The sequence below is a fragment of the Clupea harengus genome, chromosome 22, assembly GCF_900700415.2.
Source record: "Clupea harengus chromosome 22, Ch_v2.0.2, whole genome shotgun sequence".
Lineage (NCBI taxonomy): Eukaryota > Metazoa > Chordata > Actinopteri > Clupeiformes > Clupeidae > Clupea > Clupea harengus.
In genome coordinates, this window is record NC_045173.1 from 16,111,046 (window position 1) to 16,125,505 (window position 14,460).

The 14,460-nt window shown below is 41.1% G+C and overlaps 3 protein-coding genes across 8 annotated transcripts; all 3 read right to left on the bottom strand.

Moving 5' to 3' along the window:
* Window positions 1-1,513: 1,513 nt before the first annotated feature.
* On the bottom strand, window positions 1,514-6,406 carry LOC105906903 (RING finger protein 212B). 5 transcript variants are annotated; one of them, XM_031560075.2, is made up of 14 exons: window positions 6,276-6,406; window positions 5,888-5,911; window positions 5,439-5,539; window positions 5,293-5,345; window positions 5,078-5,152; window positions 4,822-4,928; window positions 4,672-4,720; window positions 4,541-4,587; window positions 4,343-4,386; window positions 4,149-4,173; window positions 3,969-4,032; window positions 3,603-3,663; window positions 1,853-1,889; window positions 1,514-1,639 (listed from the first exon to the last, which is right to left on the bottom strand). In XM_031560075.2, exons 3-14 carry the CDS (start codon window positions 5,536-5,538, stop codon window positions 1,567-1,569), a joined length of 735 nt encoding a protein of 244 aa, XP_031415935.1. In that variant the 5' UTR covers window position 5,539; window positions 5,888-5,911; window positions 6,276-6,406; the 3' UTR covers window positions 1,514-1,566. The 5 variants fall into 5 exon arrangements, with proteins under 5 accessions (XP_031415935.1, XP_031415934.2, XP_031415932.2 ...); XM_031560074.2 differs by having other exon boundaries at window positions 4,541-4,569; window positions 5,439-5,564; XM_031560072.2 differs by having other exon boundaries at window positions 5,439-5,564.
* Window positions 6,407-7,930: 1,524 nt separating this feature from the next.
* Window positions 7,931-9,793, bottom strand: LOC105907033 (zona pellucida sperm-binding protein 3-like). The gene is made up of 9 exons (XM_031560069.2): window positions 9,681-9,793; window positions 9,396-9,586; window positions 9,110-9,210; window positions 8,906-8,994; window positions 8,653-8,833; window positions 8,449-8,554; window positions 8,289-8,371; window positions 8,118-8,215; window positions 7,931-8,025 (listed from the first exon to the last, which is right to left on the bottom strand). The coding sequence occupies exons 1-9, from the start codon at window positions 9,736-9,738 to the stop codon at window positions 7,964-7,966; spliced, it is 969 nt and encodes a 322-aa protein (XP_031415929.1). The 5' UTR covers window positions 9,739-9,793; the 3' UTR covers window positions 7,931-7,963.
* Window positions 9,794-11,609: 1,816 nt separating this feature from the next.
* LOC116218412 (zona pellucida sperm-binding protein 3-like) lies at window positions 11,610-14,232 on the bottom strand. 2 transcript variants are annotated; one of them, XM_031560013.2, is made up of 10 exons: window positions 14,122-14,232; window positions 13,847-14,031; window positions 13,660-13,763; window positions 13,472-13,563; window positions 13,193-13,373; window positions 12,939-13,041; window positions 12,275-12,363; window positions 12,063-12,154; window positions 11,881-11,970; window positions 11,610-11,711 (listed from the first exon to the last, which is right to left on the bottom strand). In XM_031560013.2, exons 1-9 carry the CDS (start codon window positions 14,186-14,188, stop codon window positions 11,912-11,914), a joined length of 972 nt encoding a protein of 323 aa, XP_031415873.1. In that variant the 5' UTR covers window positions 14,189-14,232; the 3' UTR covers window positions 11,610-11,711; window positions 11,881-11,911. The 2 variants fall into 2 exon arrangements, with proteins under 2 accessions (XP_031415873.1, XP_031415875.1); XM_031560015.1 differs by lacking the exons at window positions 11,610-11,711; window positions 11,881-11,970; window positions 12,063-12,154; window positions 12,275-12,363 and adding an exon at window positions 12,706-12,811.
* Window positions 14,233-14,460: the final 228 nt, after the last annotated feature.

The following is a 14,460-nucleotide window of genomic DNA, read 5'->3' on the forward strand; positions in this document are numbered from 1 at the left end:
CAAAACAGACCTAAAAAACATCATCTTTTTTATCTACACAATATTGCTAAAATCAGAAAAGTCTTATCCCTCCAAGATGCAGAAGAACCTTCTGCTATCAAGCCCCCCTCTTGTGGAATAATCTTCCTTCCTCCATCTGAGAAGCAGACACCCTTTCCATATTTTAATCGGGGCTGAAGACATTCCTCTTCAGTGCATCCTATAGTCATGAATAATGCATTGAAACCCAGCACCTGTCGCAACATACTTCATACTTCTTGTCAGCCATGTTGTTGTGTTTAGCAATAGTGGTCTACAGATGGCCTTTCCAGATTCCTGGTACAGCATGGCGTGTGCATGTTGCGGCTGGCACCAGCCAGTGGTGTGCTGTTGCTGTATCCTGCCACCCTTGCTATCCTTGTATAACTAATATTCTCATGCATAAATGTCAGCCAACATAACTAAACATAATTCATCAAAACTAAACATGTGCAAAATTCCCTAAACATGTGTAAAACATGTATACAATTCCCAAAATAAATAACTGCAGGCTACAGACAGTGCATGCTATGCTGTGTCGGAGGGCCTTTTTACGGATCCTGAGTACAGCATGCAGCACGGGTTGCAGCTGTCACCAGCCAGTTGTGCACTGCTGTGCACTAAACCTACACAAAATTCCCACACACCATGCCGGGCAGCCTCTCCCTCTTCATCTCCTTCTATATCACATTATGCTAAGGCAATAATACTGATCAAGGGGCCATATTACCTAGGGTTAATGAATTACCTAAATTTATCTCTTTATCTGTTTATGAAATTGATGCCACATGTATGCTAGCATGCTTATCCTGATATGTGCATTTAGTCATCTGCTATGTTTCTGATTTTCTCCCCTCCCATCCATTCTGCCACCCCCATTTTTAATCTCTACCTCTCTGGCTGGGTCCAAGCTGGGTCCAAGCAGACGACCCCCCCCCCCCCCCCCCCAAAGAGCCATGGGTCTGCTTAAGGTTTCTGATAAAGTGTTCCTCAGATTAGGAAGACCGGAGTCATAACAGGAATACAATGACAGCCAAAGAGCCATCCAATCAGGTCATGATTTGCCTGCCAATTGTGCCTGAATTAATTTTGACCACAAAAGATGTTCTCAGGGAAAAAAAAACAAGGCAAAATGTGAGTGGAGATGGAATGATTTTACTGTTTACCTTCTCATTAGATGATAACACAGTCAGGGTGGTCAATACACAGATTTTGTTGTTACATATGTCATGGTAAAGAAAGGTAAGGTAACTTAACCAGTCTCATTTGTCATTTAATAAAATATTGTTGGCTAGCTGGCTACATGACCAGACTACACCCTTGTACACCCGTAAACAGACAGACTACTCAGCAGAGCAAGCTAACTACCAAACTATCAGAAACAGCTAACTGAAACCATACAAGGTAGGACCCTAAGAACCAGTATCATCATGTCACTGAATATGTAAGAATGTAAAACACAATAATTGATTGTGATGTGACAGTTTATTTAGAAAGTTCATATCACGAGTCACAGTTTTGTGTTTACCAAGGGTCTGACCATTTCATCTATGGTCTAGGAGAGGGGTGGGCTGACCCGGGCTGAAACTGGAACCGGAAAATTGGGGTCACGAGGTCTGACCTACAGGTTGGGAACAGACAGTTCAGCATGTTGCTCTAATTTCCTGTAGTTAAAGATGCAGTCTGTGATTCTGGGGAAAGGTTTTTGATATTTTAGCTCAACAGCCAGTCAAACTGCAGTCCTCCTTTCCGAGCATTGAACTAAAATCGCAAACTGCACCTTTAATACAGTGTGTATTGTGGCTTTCTGCAGTTTCTGAACGTTGTGGATTACCTGGTAGGCGTGTGCATAGAGATGGAGTTTGGCGTCCCTGTCAACGGAAACAGATAGTCAAGTTTACACAATGCTAACAGAAAAATATATATCCCTGGAGATACACACACTCCAAGACTCAAGCCTACTCCTTTGCCCCCTTCCCCCCACACTACACATCTTTCTACTTCAAGTATACTTGAGGTCTGTTCAAATTCGACAAAAAAAGTCAACATTGCGTGTTAACATTCCAAATCGTTTGATTTAAACGTTAACCTTCAGTCCATCATCCATGTTTGCTCACCGAAAACTACCTTCTCAGACCGTATGTTCGAAAAAACTAAAGCTAGCTCCTGGTCTGGGCCTACAGAAGATGAGATCACAATGGTGTGAGCCACTGGGAAAAGAGTTCCAACCTCGGAGTGGGAGAACACTGTCGAACTAGGAACATCCCACTAGGAAACGGAACAATGATAGTAAGATACTAATGGGATATCCTTCCGTCTGGTGCCAGAATAGGTCAATATTATAATTTTATGAGTATGCCCTGTGCAACTTGGGGTGCAGTGTTGATGGGGAGAGCAGCCAGCAGGATGTGGAGGCCCAGTTGGACCAAACTTCACATCAACGCCAGGTTCGCATGTTCTAATGCAGACAGTCAGCACCACTGTGGTGTCATATATAAACCACCAAGGGGGCTTAGATTCTCCACACTCTTCACCATTGGAGCTGTAACAGAGGCCAGATTTGCTATTACAGGCACAGGGGTGACTGTGGTACCCCAATCCCAGAGGTGATTGGACAATCTCTGAAAGTATATGCAGCAGCTATCTCGTCATGTCATGATGAAGGCCCAGATCGTCCCATTGGTAGCCACCGACCTTTGTCCACTGACCTGAAACACTTTTGTCCTAAAGACAGCTTTTCTTGTGGCCATCACCTCAACCAAGAGACAGTGAGATACTGTACATCCTCTCTCAGTCAGTGATGAATGCTACCGCTTACACTCAGAAAAAGCGCACATTATTCTCCTAACTTTCTTTCCTGCCTAAAATATTCCCCCAAGATTATGTTAACATTCTTAAAATTTTGGTTTCCGGCGTCCCTTTAGCAGACATATGCTGCTGCTGCCAGCTTGGTGTCTTTAGGCCCCTTTGGAAGGGTTTACCAGGTGAATATCACTGCACCTTATGAGGTGAGTACAGCTATACTCAGCACCACTTATCTTTCCCAGTGATGAGTTATGATTACTGTTTTATAAATAAGGTTTGATTTAATCAAGCAGACTCTGTCTTCTTATTTCTTGGGAATCAATGTACTGTAGTACTAGGTATTCTAATCCCATTAGTATGTGAACGGCATATTCCTGTGAAATAGAATCACGTAACCATGACTGTGAACTAAGGGACTATGCTAGTCCAGCTGTTGTATCTTATGGCCTCGGCAGGTCTTGATGTGGCTCGGCATGGCAGCATTCATGGTGAAAGGTAAAAAATGTATTTGCTCCACGCACAAACAAGTCACTTCATTGTTAATTTAGGTTGTACTCATTAGTGCAGGTGATTGTGATACTTTACAGTTTATTTTTGTAAAATTGTCTTCACTATGTAGCCCGTTTTCTTGTAACTAACGTAATGTTAGCTTTCTACTTAACTGTCAATACTGTTGCCTGTTTATTACAATCATGTGAACACTCTTAACTAGGAAGTGGGACGTTCCTCACTGGGAACTTTCCCAATTCACAGCTGCCTGGATGCACAATTATACTCACTCTGTCCTCGATCATGAAGAGAGCCAAGGCTGGACACTGAGGAGACAGAGCCTGGTGGAGTCTTTAAAACAGAGAAAACAGCTATAACATTGACTTGGCCACAGTAAACAAAATGCTCTAGGTAAGCCTGTTAGAGCTGATAGTGGAGAGCAGAATGAGGAACTATACACATTCAAGAAATTAATCCATAGGTCATGCTGAGCAGGGAAGATATTGAGGTGTATTTAAGGATACACAGCACTTTGACATGACATGTCAGGTTTAAAACAAAAAATGAAGTTGAAAGACTGAATCACAACTCCCAGGTACGTGTAATATTTGGAGCCTACTCGGCCCGAGGTGCCCTACAGGAAAATGTACACCTACATTCATAGAGTATCTTGAATGCCTTTCCCTAAATCTCTCCAGGGTATCTTCAGCTCCTTGTCGGCTTAAAGACACAAACGACACAAATATCAGTTATTACTTCATGTTAAATCCCATAATAAAATGTTTGTATGCAAATGAATGTAGTCTTTAAGACCTATGTTTTTATTAAATGCCTACCTTCCACTTTGTTGATAAGCAGTAACTGTGGGCAAATGGCAAAACATTTTTAATTCACATTAGTATTAACTGGCCACACAGCACGAAGAAACAGAGGGCATTCAAGGGTCCAAGGGTTTAAAATCACTACTCTGAGCTACCTCAATGCATTCAGGGTAAAATAAGAAAATTAACTGACATAAATCAGTTGTTACCTGGAGGCGTAACAGCGATGGGTAAGGACATTCTTTGAGGGGTCCTACACAAAGAAACCGCAATGTAGCTCTGTTTAGTTTATATTGCATTGAAAATTAACAATGCATACTAGAAGTAAAGAGACAAAATTTCAGAAAGCAGAAATATTTAATGAAATAATGAAAGGACCGTGTATGTAAGATGAAGAGTCACTTTACCCGTTAGATTGAAACTTTCCTGGTGACACCTTTGGGGTTGAAAACATCTATTAGGGACCACAACTGTGATGTTACCATGGCCAAAAATTCAAAATCAAAAACTGTTTTTCATTAATAATTACAAATATTACCCTCCACTGTGAAAGAGGCTTCTTAAGTTCAGTATTCTCCTTCTTTAGCCTAAAACAACAGAGAAAGACAGTATGTCACATGAAGTTCACATACATTAACACAATATATAGCACAAGTGAGAGCAAAGGTAACATTTACGATTTCACCACCTGTAACACTCTTCAGTGACTTCCTTCAGCCTTCTCTCCAGCTCCAAAGATCTTTTCTTGTTATAAGTCATAACCCTGTCCATCTGTTTGAGCTGGAACTGGGCAATCTGGGCAATCAGAAAAACATTGCGTTTGATATTGTGCATTGCGCAACATCTCAGATCAATATTACTATTTAAATGGTGCAAAATAAGCATATACAAATGTTGGGTAGGCTGTGAAGCCAACAACAGGAATTTTGTGTATGTTAAGAGACCTGTGAAATGTGTTCCATGCGTGACTGAATGAGCTTCACCGGATCTCGAAAATAAACTTGTTCTTGAGGTTTCATCTTTCCACATAATGTGATATTCAGCATTTCCCCATAGACAGCAGAGAGGATTAGTTAAAAAAAGTTACTAATGAATAGTTCACGTTTAAACACACACAAAAATGACGCATCTTGTTGTAAAGAATCACAAAAAAACTGACCTGATTCGATATTGGGAGGTAGTTACAGCTAGTTCCACAAACACTGCATTGCTCTAAATAAGGAGATGTAAACAGCTTGAAGATTATGGCAACATTTTGCTGGCCGACATGTAAGGACATTTTATTTTAAATATTTTGGTATTTACTTGGGTTGATGCAGTTGTCACAGCAAATATGACCACAGGTGGAGACCGCAAACTTCTTCCCCTCCCTGTGAAAGCACCTGTTGCAGTGGAACCAATCCATTCTGGTCGTGCAGAAGACATTCGTTGCTTTTAAGAAAAACTGTTAGCTATGTTGCTAGCAGACAAACTGTACATTTAGGTAAATTTGACAAACTATACGAATGGATTCATTCATCCAACCTCTGCTTGGCCCATTGGCTAAACATTGCTAATATGACTATCAGGATGGTTAGTCGTTTGACCAAAGTTATTATTAGTATTATTCGTAGCATAGCCACCTAACTATTAGCTAGATCTTGATGAAAACAGAATTAGCAAAAATATTTCGTTATCTTCTTGAAAGTCAGATGACACTTGAACATAGAAATGAATCTACTGGAGTTGTGCCAAATTAACGAGAGTTTACTCACCTCTCTGTAATTTAACACATTGACCTGGAAAAAGGAGTGATTTATCATTAAGGTTAGCACATTATTTCCATACCTTACTGACTGACAAGTTCTCTCGGGAAGATCGTGGTGTTGTTCGTGTCCATATGATGCGCGAGATGTGTACAGTGCTTAGCATATTTTATGCTATTCGGGGAATTATTTTATAGAGAATATTAGCATAATCACAAGGCATGTTCAGAAAGATATTTCACAGGTCTATGGTAAATGGTTACTTTAGTGCTCTCTAGTTACTTTGTTCACTTTCACGTTCACTTTGAGGCCACAGAGAATAACGCCTCCTTGAGAAGAGAGGTCCCAGAGGAGAGAATGGGATTCAGACAATTCTAGCATGACATGCACTCCTTACGTGGACTGAGCTGAGACATCATGGTGGAACAGAGGGAGAGCCTCGAACTGTGAACTGTGCAAGATCAAACAGAACCAAGGAAATACTGAAGCAACAGAACTGCTGAGCAGGGTGATGGCACTGGAGAGATATTAAAGGTAAATATAATGGAAAATTGAATGGTAAAAAGTTTTACCTGCCAAAGATGCCATTCTTTTTAATGATCTTTTTATCCTAGAGGCTCTGGCTTTGTTTTGTGGTGACAATGCATACTGCATTAAAGTACAGTGTGTAGTTTTTTGTGGCATCTAGTGGTGAGGTTTGCTTAATTGCAACCAGCTGAATACCCTTCCCTTTACAAGCATGTGCATGTACCTTTGGTTTTCCGTTGAATGCAATTGCAAAAAGCCATATCTTGAGCCAGTTTTTTGGTTCGTCCATTCTGGGCTACTGTAGAAACATGGCAACATGTTGGACTCTGGAAGAGGACCTGCACCCTATGTAGGTACAAAGGGCTCATTCGTAGCTAACTAAAACAATGATTTGTAGTTACAGGTTATACACTAATGATTATATAATGCTATATTCCATTTCTACTCATAGATGCCCCTACAAACTACACACTGTGCCTTTAAAGAAAAACTTCAGTTTGGAAATTGATTGTGCAGTTGACATTGAAATCGGAATATGACTTTGGTGTCGGAACGAGTCTTAAAGTGGAGGGACAAAAACAGGGCAAGCCCAGATCAGTAAGGGGGAAAACTTAGGCGGAAGGCTTCCTCCTGTGAAAATAAAGTATTTAAAGGATAGTGTTTTTTAAGTAAGAAAATGAAATCCCATGGGGCAAACATCTGCATCATAATAAACCACTTGTTACCACTGACACTCAATGGTATAAGTGTTTGACAACTTGGAAAGGATTTCTACAGGCCCGTGTCTGTTAACCACAATAATTAAAGTAAGGAGAAAATGACCACAAAATTGCCTTGATACAGGCATCCTCACTGCACCAGTTCATTGGGTTTGCTACTTTAGTTTCAATACATATGCAAGTTACCAAAAAGATTTACTTCCCTTTGTAAAAATGGCAAACCGGTAGTGTCATATGCATTATTGCTCTCGGATTACTCTTACAGCTGGTGGGAAAAAAATATATACGCAGTTATGGAGATCACAGCCACAATGATGAAACTACCACAGCACATCTTGCTATGCTGTCTGCCAACTAAGTCTTTGGTGTGGTTGCAATGTTTAAGATGTTCTGCCCCAGTTAACAGCCTTGTTAAAATAAAACAGTTGCCTAGAACTGAGAAGTACCATGTCCCTATTCGCAGTTCCTTATAAAGCTAGCCATAGGATCAGAAGTGATCTAATAAAAAAAAAAAAAAGTTTTTTTAAAAACACCACTTGATTCCCTTTGAGTAAGCACACTTGCAGAAGGTTTTAAATTCAGTTGTCCTGGCCTACCTCGTTAGAGCCGTAACGGTCCCGTTTGCATTAACATGTAATCCATATTTGCCAAGGGAAAGAAAAGGCAAAAAGCCAATTGGCTGTTGAGCTCAAATATCAATGATCTCCCAAAATCCTGAACACTGCATCTTTAAGTGAAAGTTTAAGCAAAACCCCAAATTCCAAGTTACTGTCCCCACATCACCCAAAAACAGTCAGAGAATGTCTTCAAAGAAAGTGTTTTATTGATGTCCAGTCATCTAGCCTTCACGCTCAATAACCAGTGGTCCAACCACAGCTTCCCTGGTCATCCCTTTACCACCTAAAAAGGCAAGACGAGCATTTGTCATATAATGACCACAGGAGGAGTACAACTAGCTTGGCAAAAGATGCTGCAATGAGGTTGAAGCATACCCAATGCCCTCCTCTTTCTGGAATTGCAGCCATAGTCACCACCATAGTCACAGCAGTCGCAGAGAGAACTCTGGGCAGGGTCGTCAAGGAGCTCCCAACTGTTGGCCAACAGAATTGTGTTACTCAAAGAAAGGTGCCAATGGTGGTGGTGGGGGTGGATGCATACATTACCTTCCATTCTTGTCATGGCAGGCCTTCATCCCTGCATTCAAGACATTTTCATCCCATGCCACAAGCTTACAGTGGATGTAGACCTAAGACACAAGGTCAGATCAGAGTTCAAGCGCACCAAGACACCTTTGTAAATACATCAAGAAGTAATCTGTAGTACCTCCTTGCCAAGAGCAAATGCAAAGGCTTGCAAATAGAGACGGATTTCAGAGCTTCTTTGCCGAGGTTGGAAACTAGACATGGTCTTGCGGCTATCGACAAAACACCTAAAAAAGGAGAGCCACCTCAGTCACAGAACCACTAAACAGTCGTTTGAAAAAAGGTAAACCAAAATCAGCCCTCAGGCCAGACATAACATGTTCACCCCTTGTTGTTGATAAAAGGGTAGATCTCAGCATCAGGCCCTAGCTGAGCGTCAGTAGAAGCCACACATTCCTCCAGCAACAGCAGCAATGGCTGGTGGGCCTGCTGGTCCACTGAAGCAGAGATTGGGATGAAGCCGCCCAGCTGGTACACACTAGTCACCGCCGGACCACTGAAGTCAGCTGTGGACAGTCAACACTACTGCTTAACTGGAGAAGGTGGCAGGGATTACTGACACAAGTCAAGACACCTACCGTTCATCAGGCTCATACTGAACACCAGTTTACCAGTGCCATAGGTTTCAATCACAGGTTTGAAAGTTCGTGGAGTCCAACCAGCAGCCCTATTGAGAACACAATACAGCTAATGTTATGTAGGTCGCTATTGCTTAAAGAAACAATCTTGTGTAGAGATCATGAGCAGTACATCTAAGCACAGATTTTAGTATCCCCACTTGCCTTTGGTACACACAAACAACATTCTTAAGGAAGAACTCGTCAGTTCCAGAGTCAGGAACATAGGTTAACTCCGTAGACCAGACCAGATTCTCCTTCAATGCCTTAAAAAAAGACAGCAAGGTGTGCTTACTTTGATTTCATACACTGACAAATTACTGCTTTTATCAGGTTAAAGAAAATATAAGAAACAAAGCCTGTGTTACAAGTTGAAAAAGTATTTAGGCCAAATTATGGTTAATGCAGCACTCCCCAAACGTAGTCTCAGTTAGCCTTAAGCGGTACTTACCATCATCTCCGCCCCACATCGCCACTCCTTAAACTCGAACACAGCCCGTGCGCCACCCGGTATTACAGAGTTACTATCCGGAGTACAGTAACCCAGACGGACATGAGAAGGATCAATGTCTGGTTGGTTCTGCAGTCCCATTGGCCAGCTCACAGTCACAGTCTCTTCCTCACACTCCACAGAGAAGTCCACTGTCACAAACCATATCAAGAAGCAAGTCAAAACAGACAGATATTGTAAGTTTCCTTTCCACAAAAAAATAAATAAAAAATTAACAGTAACTACCTGCATTTGTAATGGTAACAGCCAACCCAAAAATGACCAAACACAACACAGGACCCATGGTGACAGAGAATACAGCTGTTCCTGCTGCTACCCCTTTTATACCTCTTGAAATCTCACAGCTGATGAGGTTGTAGAATGACGATGCCCGTTAGCTAAAAAGAACTCCGCTGTTTCGCCAAGGTGCAGCCAATTATCAAGTGAACATCTTATCAAGTGAATTTTGACACCAGTGGTATGTATTTAGTTGTGTGCATCATATCCCACTTGTTTCAATACCATGTAGACTTTTTCAAAACACTTTCGCCATAACAGTAGATTATGTGAACTAAACTGTGGATACTTTTCCATTGCTTAGATACAAAATGCATTCAATGACCACGGAAATTCATGGATACCTGTCTCAGTCAATGTTCACCACCAGCAAAACTCTGTGCAACTACAGCAATTTTGCTAACATTTAAATGCTCTGTTCAAAACAGTCAACTTTCAGTTCAAAATCGGACAGAATTTAGAACATTTTAGATGGAAAGATGCTGTATTTTGACAGACAAATGAAATTATACACTTGTAACAAGACTGATTATTCTATAATTTTGGCTGAAAGTGTATTCAGTTTTCTGCGTTGTTATGTTTCTTTACAGCCTTGTTACCAACTATACTATACACCTATACAGATGTGGTGTAGTACAGCATTTGCATTGAAATGTGAATGTATGAAGAAAAAATATAAATTGTAGTCGCTGAAGACAATTTCCCACTATTTTTGCTTTACATGTAAGTCATGGGCTATCAATGACACAAAGTGGCCCAAAAAGGCAACTATAACAAACACTTTTATCCAAAGTGACTTACAATAGCATCTTGCATTGCCACGGAATGAACCCAGGACAGCTACTTGTTATTCAACAACACTAACCGCTATACACCTTGATAGGTGAAAATTCACCCTAGTTACCTCAGGACTCCGGAGCTGCATATAAGTACGTTTATTAGACAAACAACAATTGCAATTGGGCTCACTTCCAGCAAAAGGCTGAAAGTGAAGCAATTTCACTCACAAACCACTAGGTTTATATACTTAACATTTATCTAATGCTGACGCCATTAATGTTTAACATCACAGTCAAAACAGAGTTCTCGAATGAGCTTCTTGTTTCTTCCCAGGGTCGAGAAAACAATAAGTGGCGCCAGTTAATCAAAGTTACACATATACACAGAAGCACAGAAAAGCCATGTTCCTGTTAACATAAGCATATCATGTAATTGTTAAAACAAGGCACTGGATTCATATATTCTAAAGTCATTAACAGTGTTTGGTAATTATCTCCATCACCCCTGATCCTACATGGTAAAACACAGGTACATTCTAAAAGGGTACACCAAATAAAACATTAACATTCTCACAGGCACACACACACACAGCTTTATGAGGCAAACTTTTAGCCTACACACACACACACATTTCCAGGAGAGCACAGCCCCCTATTGCATGCTACAGTACATTTCATATCACACAAAACCATTTGCTCCAGTCTGTTTATATGATAGTATTCCAAGATCATTGACATGGTCCTTAAGCAGTGTATGGACAGTCAATCAGTGAGATACTGCTTGTTACAGGTATTCTTGATAAATGTCAGCACCACAAAACTAATAAAGGTGCACTTCTGCAGCCCTGAAGTGCATCTTGAGGTGCATGTATTTAGTCAAAGGCTTGGTAATGGGTGCCACTTAAAAAAAGACCATAGAGCAAACGGTGTGAATTAAGATTGTAAGTCAGAGTTTAATGGCACATCATGCCCTCCTCTACTTCGATCATGAATGTAGTAAAGTGTACTTCGGGGGTGCAAGTACAAGCAATTGGAAAAGAAAGTATCCTATTGCAAAGTCTTCTATGGTAATTTCAAATAAAGGGACCATACAAATGTCCAGTTTGGAAAATATTTATTTTAAACACAAGATAGAAGAGCCATGCAAGTGCACTTTAAATGCCCAGGACCAGTCAGTACACACAAGGAAACTCCAGATCACCTGCAAGGCAAAGAACAAGATTCAAACTGCCAATACACTAGAAAAATCAGTAACAGTATGTCATTTGTTGGCTTTATCAAAGTTCTGGTTATCTAGACAGAGTGATCCAGCCTAATGAAGATACTTGACCCTTTTTGGATAGGGCAGACACACAGCCTACAATCCATACCTCTAAATGTATGCTCAATCGCTTCCTGGAATTAGTTTTTCGTGATGATCAGTGGCCCCAGTACTGCATTCTGAACAAGCCCTTGAGGTTCTTCAAACACACCACAACATTTTTCAGAAAAATAGTCAAAAGGCTAAATGTCAGACCATGACTACAAAAATAGATAAATAAAATGGTAGTACCGGAGTCCACATCCCGCCTAGCACGGTGTTTGCAGACCCTGTCACAGCAACTGCAGACAGCACTCCTAGATGGATCGTCCAGAAGTTCCCAACTACTAGTAGAATGAAGGCAAAAATTAGCAGCTACCACGGACATCATATACATGATTTTAATGTGGTCGTCCGAAACCCATTAGAGCACACAGATTGTGCTAAACGTGGAGACACATTACCCTCCAAACTCCTTGTTAAAGTTGCACATCTTCTTGCCCTCATCAAAAATATTTGGGTCCCATGCCACAAGTTTACAGTGGATGTATACCTAATGGAAAGAGAAATAATTATCCCATATAGTAGCTATAAAAAAAGATTTAAAACAATGAATAAAAACTCTGGTCAACATACCTCATCAAAGCCATGATTGGGGCGGCAGTGGTACAGGAGGTAAAGAAGTCGTTTAGTAATCAGAAGGTTGCTAGTTCGATTCCCTGTCGAAGTGTCCTTGAGCAAGACACTGAACCCCTAATTGCTCCTGATGTGCAGTGTGCCATCAGTGTAAATGTAAAATGTGTATACATTGTAAGTCGCACATATGTAAGTCGCTTTGGATAAAAGCGTCTGCTAAATGACTAAATGTAAATGTAAAATGTAAATCCCTGCCAATATTGATCAGAGGTTAATGGTTAAGCACAGTCCAGCAAAAACACATCCCCTCGATCTGTATAGACTTTTCTGGACATGTACTCTACCATGGCATCCCATCCACCCCGCTGTATGAGAACACAACTCACCATGTTGTTCCTTGACACAATGCTCCCTATCAATTTCAGGTTATTTGCAGGTAATTTCTAGGTGCTTTAAGGTTTTGCCTAGGTGTAAATGTTGCCATATACTTACTTTTTCCAGAGAAGAACTAAAGGCTTGCAAGTAAAGAACAACTGCAGAAGACTCGTATCTGGGCAGAAACAAAGAGTTTCCATTCTTCCCATCATCAAGACACCTATAGAAGGTATAAAGCAGAATAAACTGGAACGGAGACCCAAACAACATCATAAGAAACCTGGGTAATTTGCTCAGAAATCTAGGAAACATACCAGTCTCTTGAGGCTTTTAGATTTGGCTATATGGAGAAAAGGCAGGGTGCAACTTACCCATGGTTAGTGATGATTGGATAGACCTTTGTTGTTGGCTCCAACTCTATGCTGTTCGATGCAACACACTCATCCAGGAGCAGCACCAAGGGCTGATGGGCGTGCTGCTCCACATAAGCCCACACAGGGATGAAGGAGCCCACGGGAAAGGAGTTGGACTGTGCTGGGCCAGTGAGATTCTCTGCAGCCAGTGATGACATGTCGTAAGGTGAAACAAAAAGTTGAAAGGTGTTGATTTTAAAAACGTTGTCCTCTACCCCCCCATGTGTGATCACGTACCATTAAGGAGCCCCATGTGGAAGGAGAGTTGGCTGTGACCCTCAGCACTGGCGAAGCCAGGATTCAGGAAGGCAGGAGTCCAAGCCTTTTTTCTTTTCACAGAAATAGAAAGAGAAAGATGCTGTAGAAATAGGACTGTGGATTCATAACCCATAAAAACAGACTTCACTGGTTTCATCTTGTTTTACCTTTTATATGCACATTCAACAGGAAAGGATAATGCAGCTGGCTTAGGCTTAGACTCTGGCCTGTATGCAAGTGTGTTTTTGTAGACGACCGCCTCTTCAGTGATCTAAAACCATTAGTTAGAAAATCACCATCAAGGCAGGTGGAACAATTAGAAAAAAAAAGCACAACTCTGGTAAACTGACCTACCATCTTTTTAAAATGGCATGCAGTTAATGCATAATGAAAAAACAGGTCCCCTCCACCTTCTGGAAGTGGAACAAATTCCGTCGCGTAGCAGCTGCCAAGTAAAATTCGGGAGACATTCACAGACAGCTCCGGTCCCACCCTCAATCTCACCAACACAACGCCTTTTCCACATTCTATTTGGATATCTACAATGTAAAAAAAACAAGGCTATTGTGACATTCTCTTGCAGACATAATTTATAAGTGTAAGTAGGTCTAAAGCTAGCTCATGCTTACCATGTTTTGCAAACACAGCACATAGACTGGCAACTACCAAAAGAAAAACTTCTAGCTGAAGAACCATGGCTCATGCGGTACAGGAGTCTGAACAGTGAGGTTCCTTTCATGCTGCTGGAGAGGGGGCTATTTAAATGAGCATTCAACACCTGCTGTTGAGTCTATTCGTCCAAAAGCCAATTGGCCAAATCACTTAACCTATCGTTGAAGACATCACACCTCACACCATTATGGGTGTTAACATTCATTTGTGATGCATCTAAGAAACAATCGATCAAAGTTTCACCAAAAAGCAACCAGTTAAATGACCTTCCTTCCACTTTTGTTTTGGTTTGTTTG

Excerpts from the sequence above, each read along its gene's own strand:
- LOC105907033 (XM_031560069.2), bottom strand. The coding sequence starts at position 9,738 with ATGGGTCCTGTGTTGTGTTTGGTCATTTTTGGGTTGGCTGTTACCATT. Across the intron at positions 9,587-9,680 it reads TGTTACCATTACAAATGCAG|TGGACTTCTCTGTGGAGTGT; the intron begins GTAGTTACTGTT and ends GGTTTGTGACAG. Across the intron at positions 9,211-9,395 it reads GATGTGGGGCGGAGATGATG|GCATTGAAGGAGAATCTGGT; the intron begins GTAAGTACCGCT and ends TCTTTTTTTAAG.
- LOC116218412 (XM_031560013.2), bottom strand. The coding sequence starts at position 14,188 with ATGGTTCTTCAGCTAGAAGTTTTTCTTTTGGTAGTTGCCAGTCTATGT. Across the intron at positions 14,032-14,121 it reads TGCTGTGTTTGCAAAACATG|ATATCCAAATAGAATGTGGA; the intron begins GTAAGCATGAGC and ends TTTACATTGTAG. Across the intron at positions 13,042-13,192 it reads CCAATCATCACTAACCATGG|GTGTCTTGATGATGGGAAGA; the intron begins GTAAGTTGCACC and ends TACCTTCTATAG.
- LOC105906903 (XM_031560072.2), bottom strand. The coding sequence starts at position 6,297 with ATGATGTCTCAGCTCAGTCCAC. Across the intron at positions 5,346-5,438 it reads TGACAACTGCATCAACCCAA|AGCAATGCAGTGTTTGTGGA; the intron begins GTAAATACCAAA and ends CTCCTTATTTAG. Across the intron at positions 1,640-1,852 it reads TCTATGCACACGCCTACCAG|GTCAGACCTCGTGACCCCAA; the intron begins GTAATCCACAAC and ends CCCAACCTGTAG.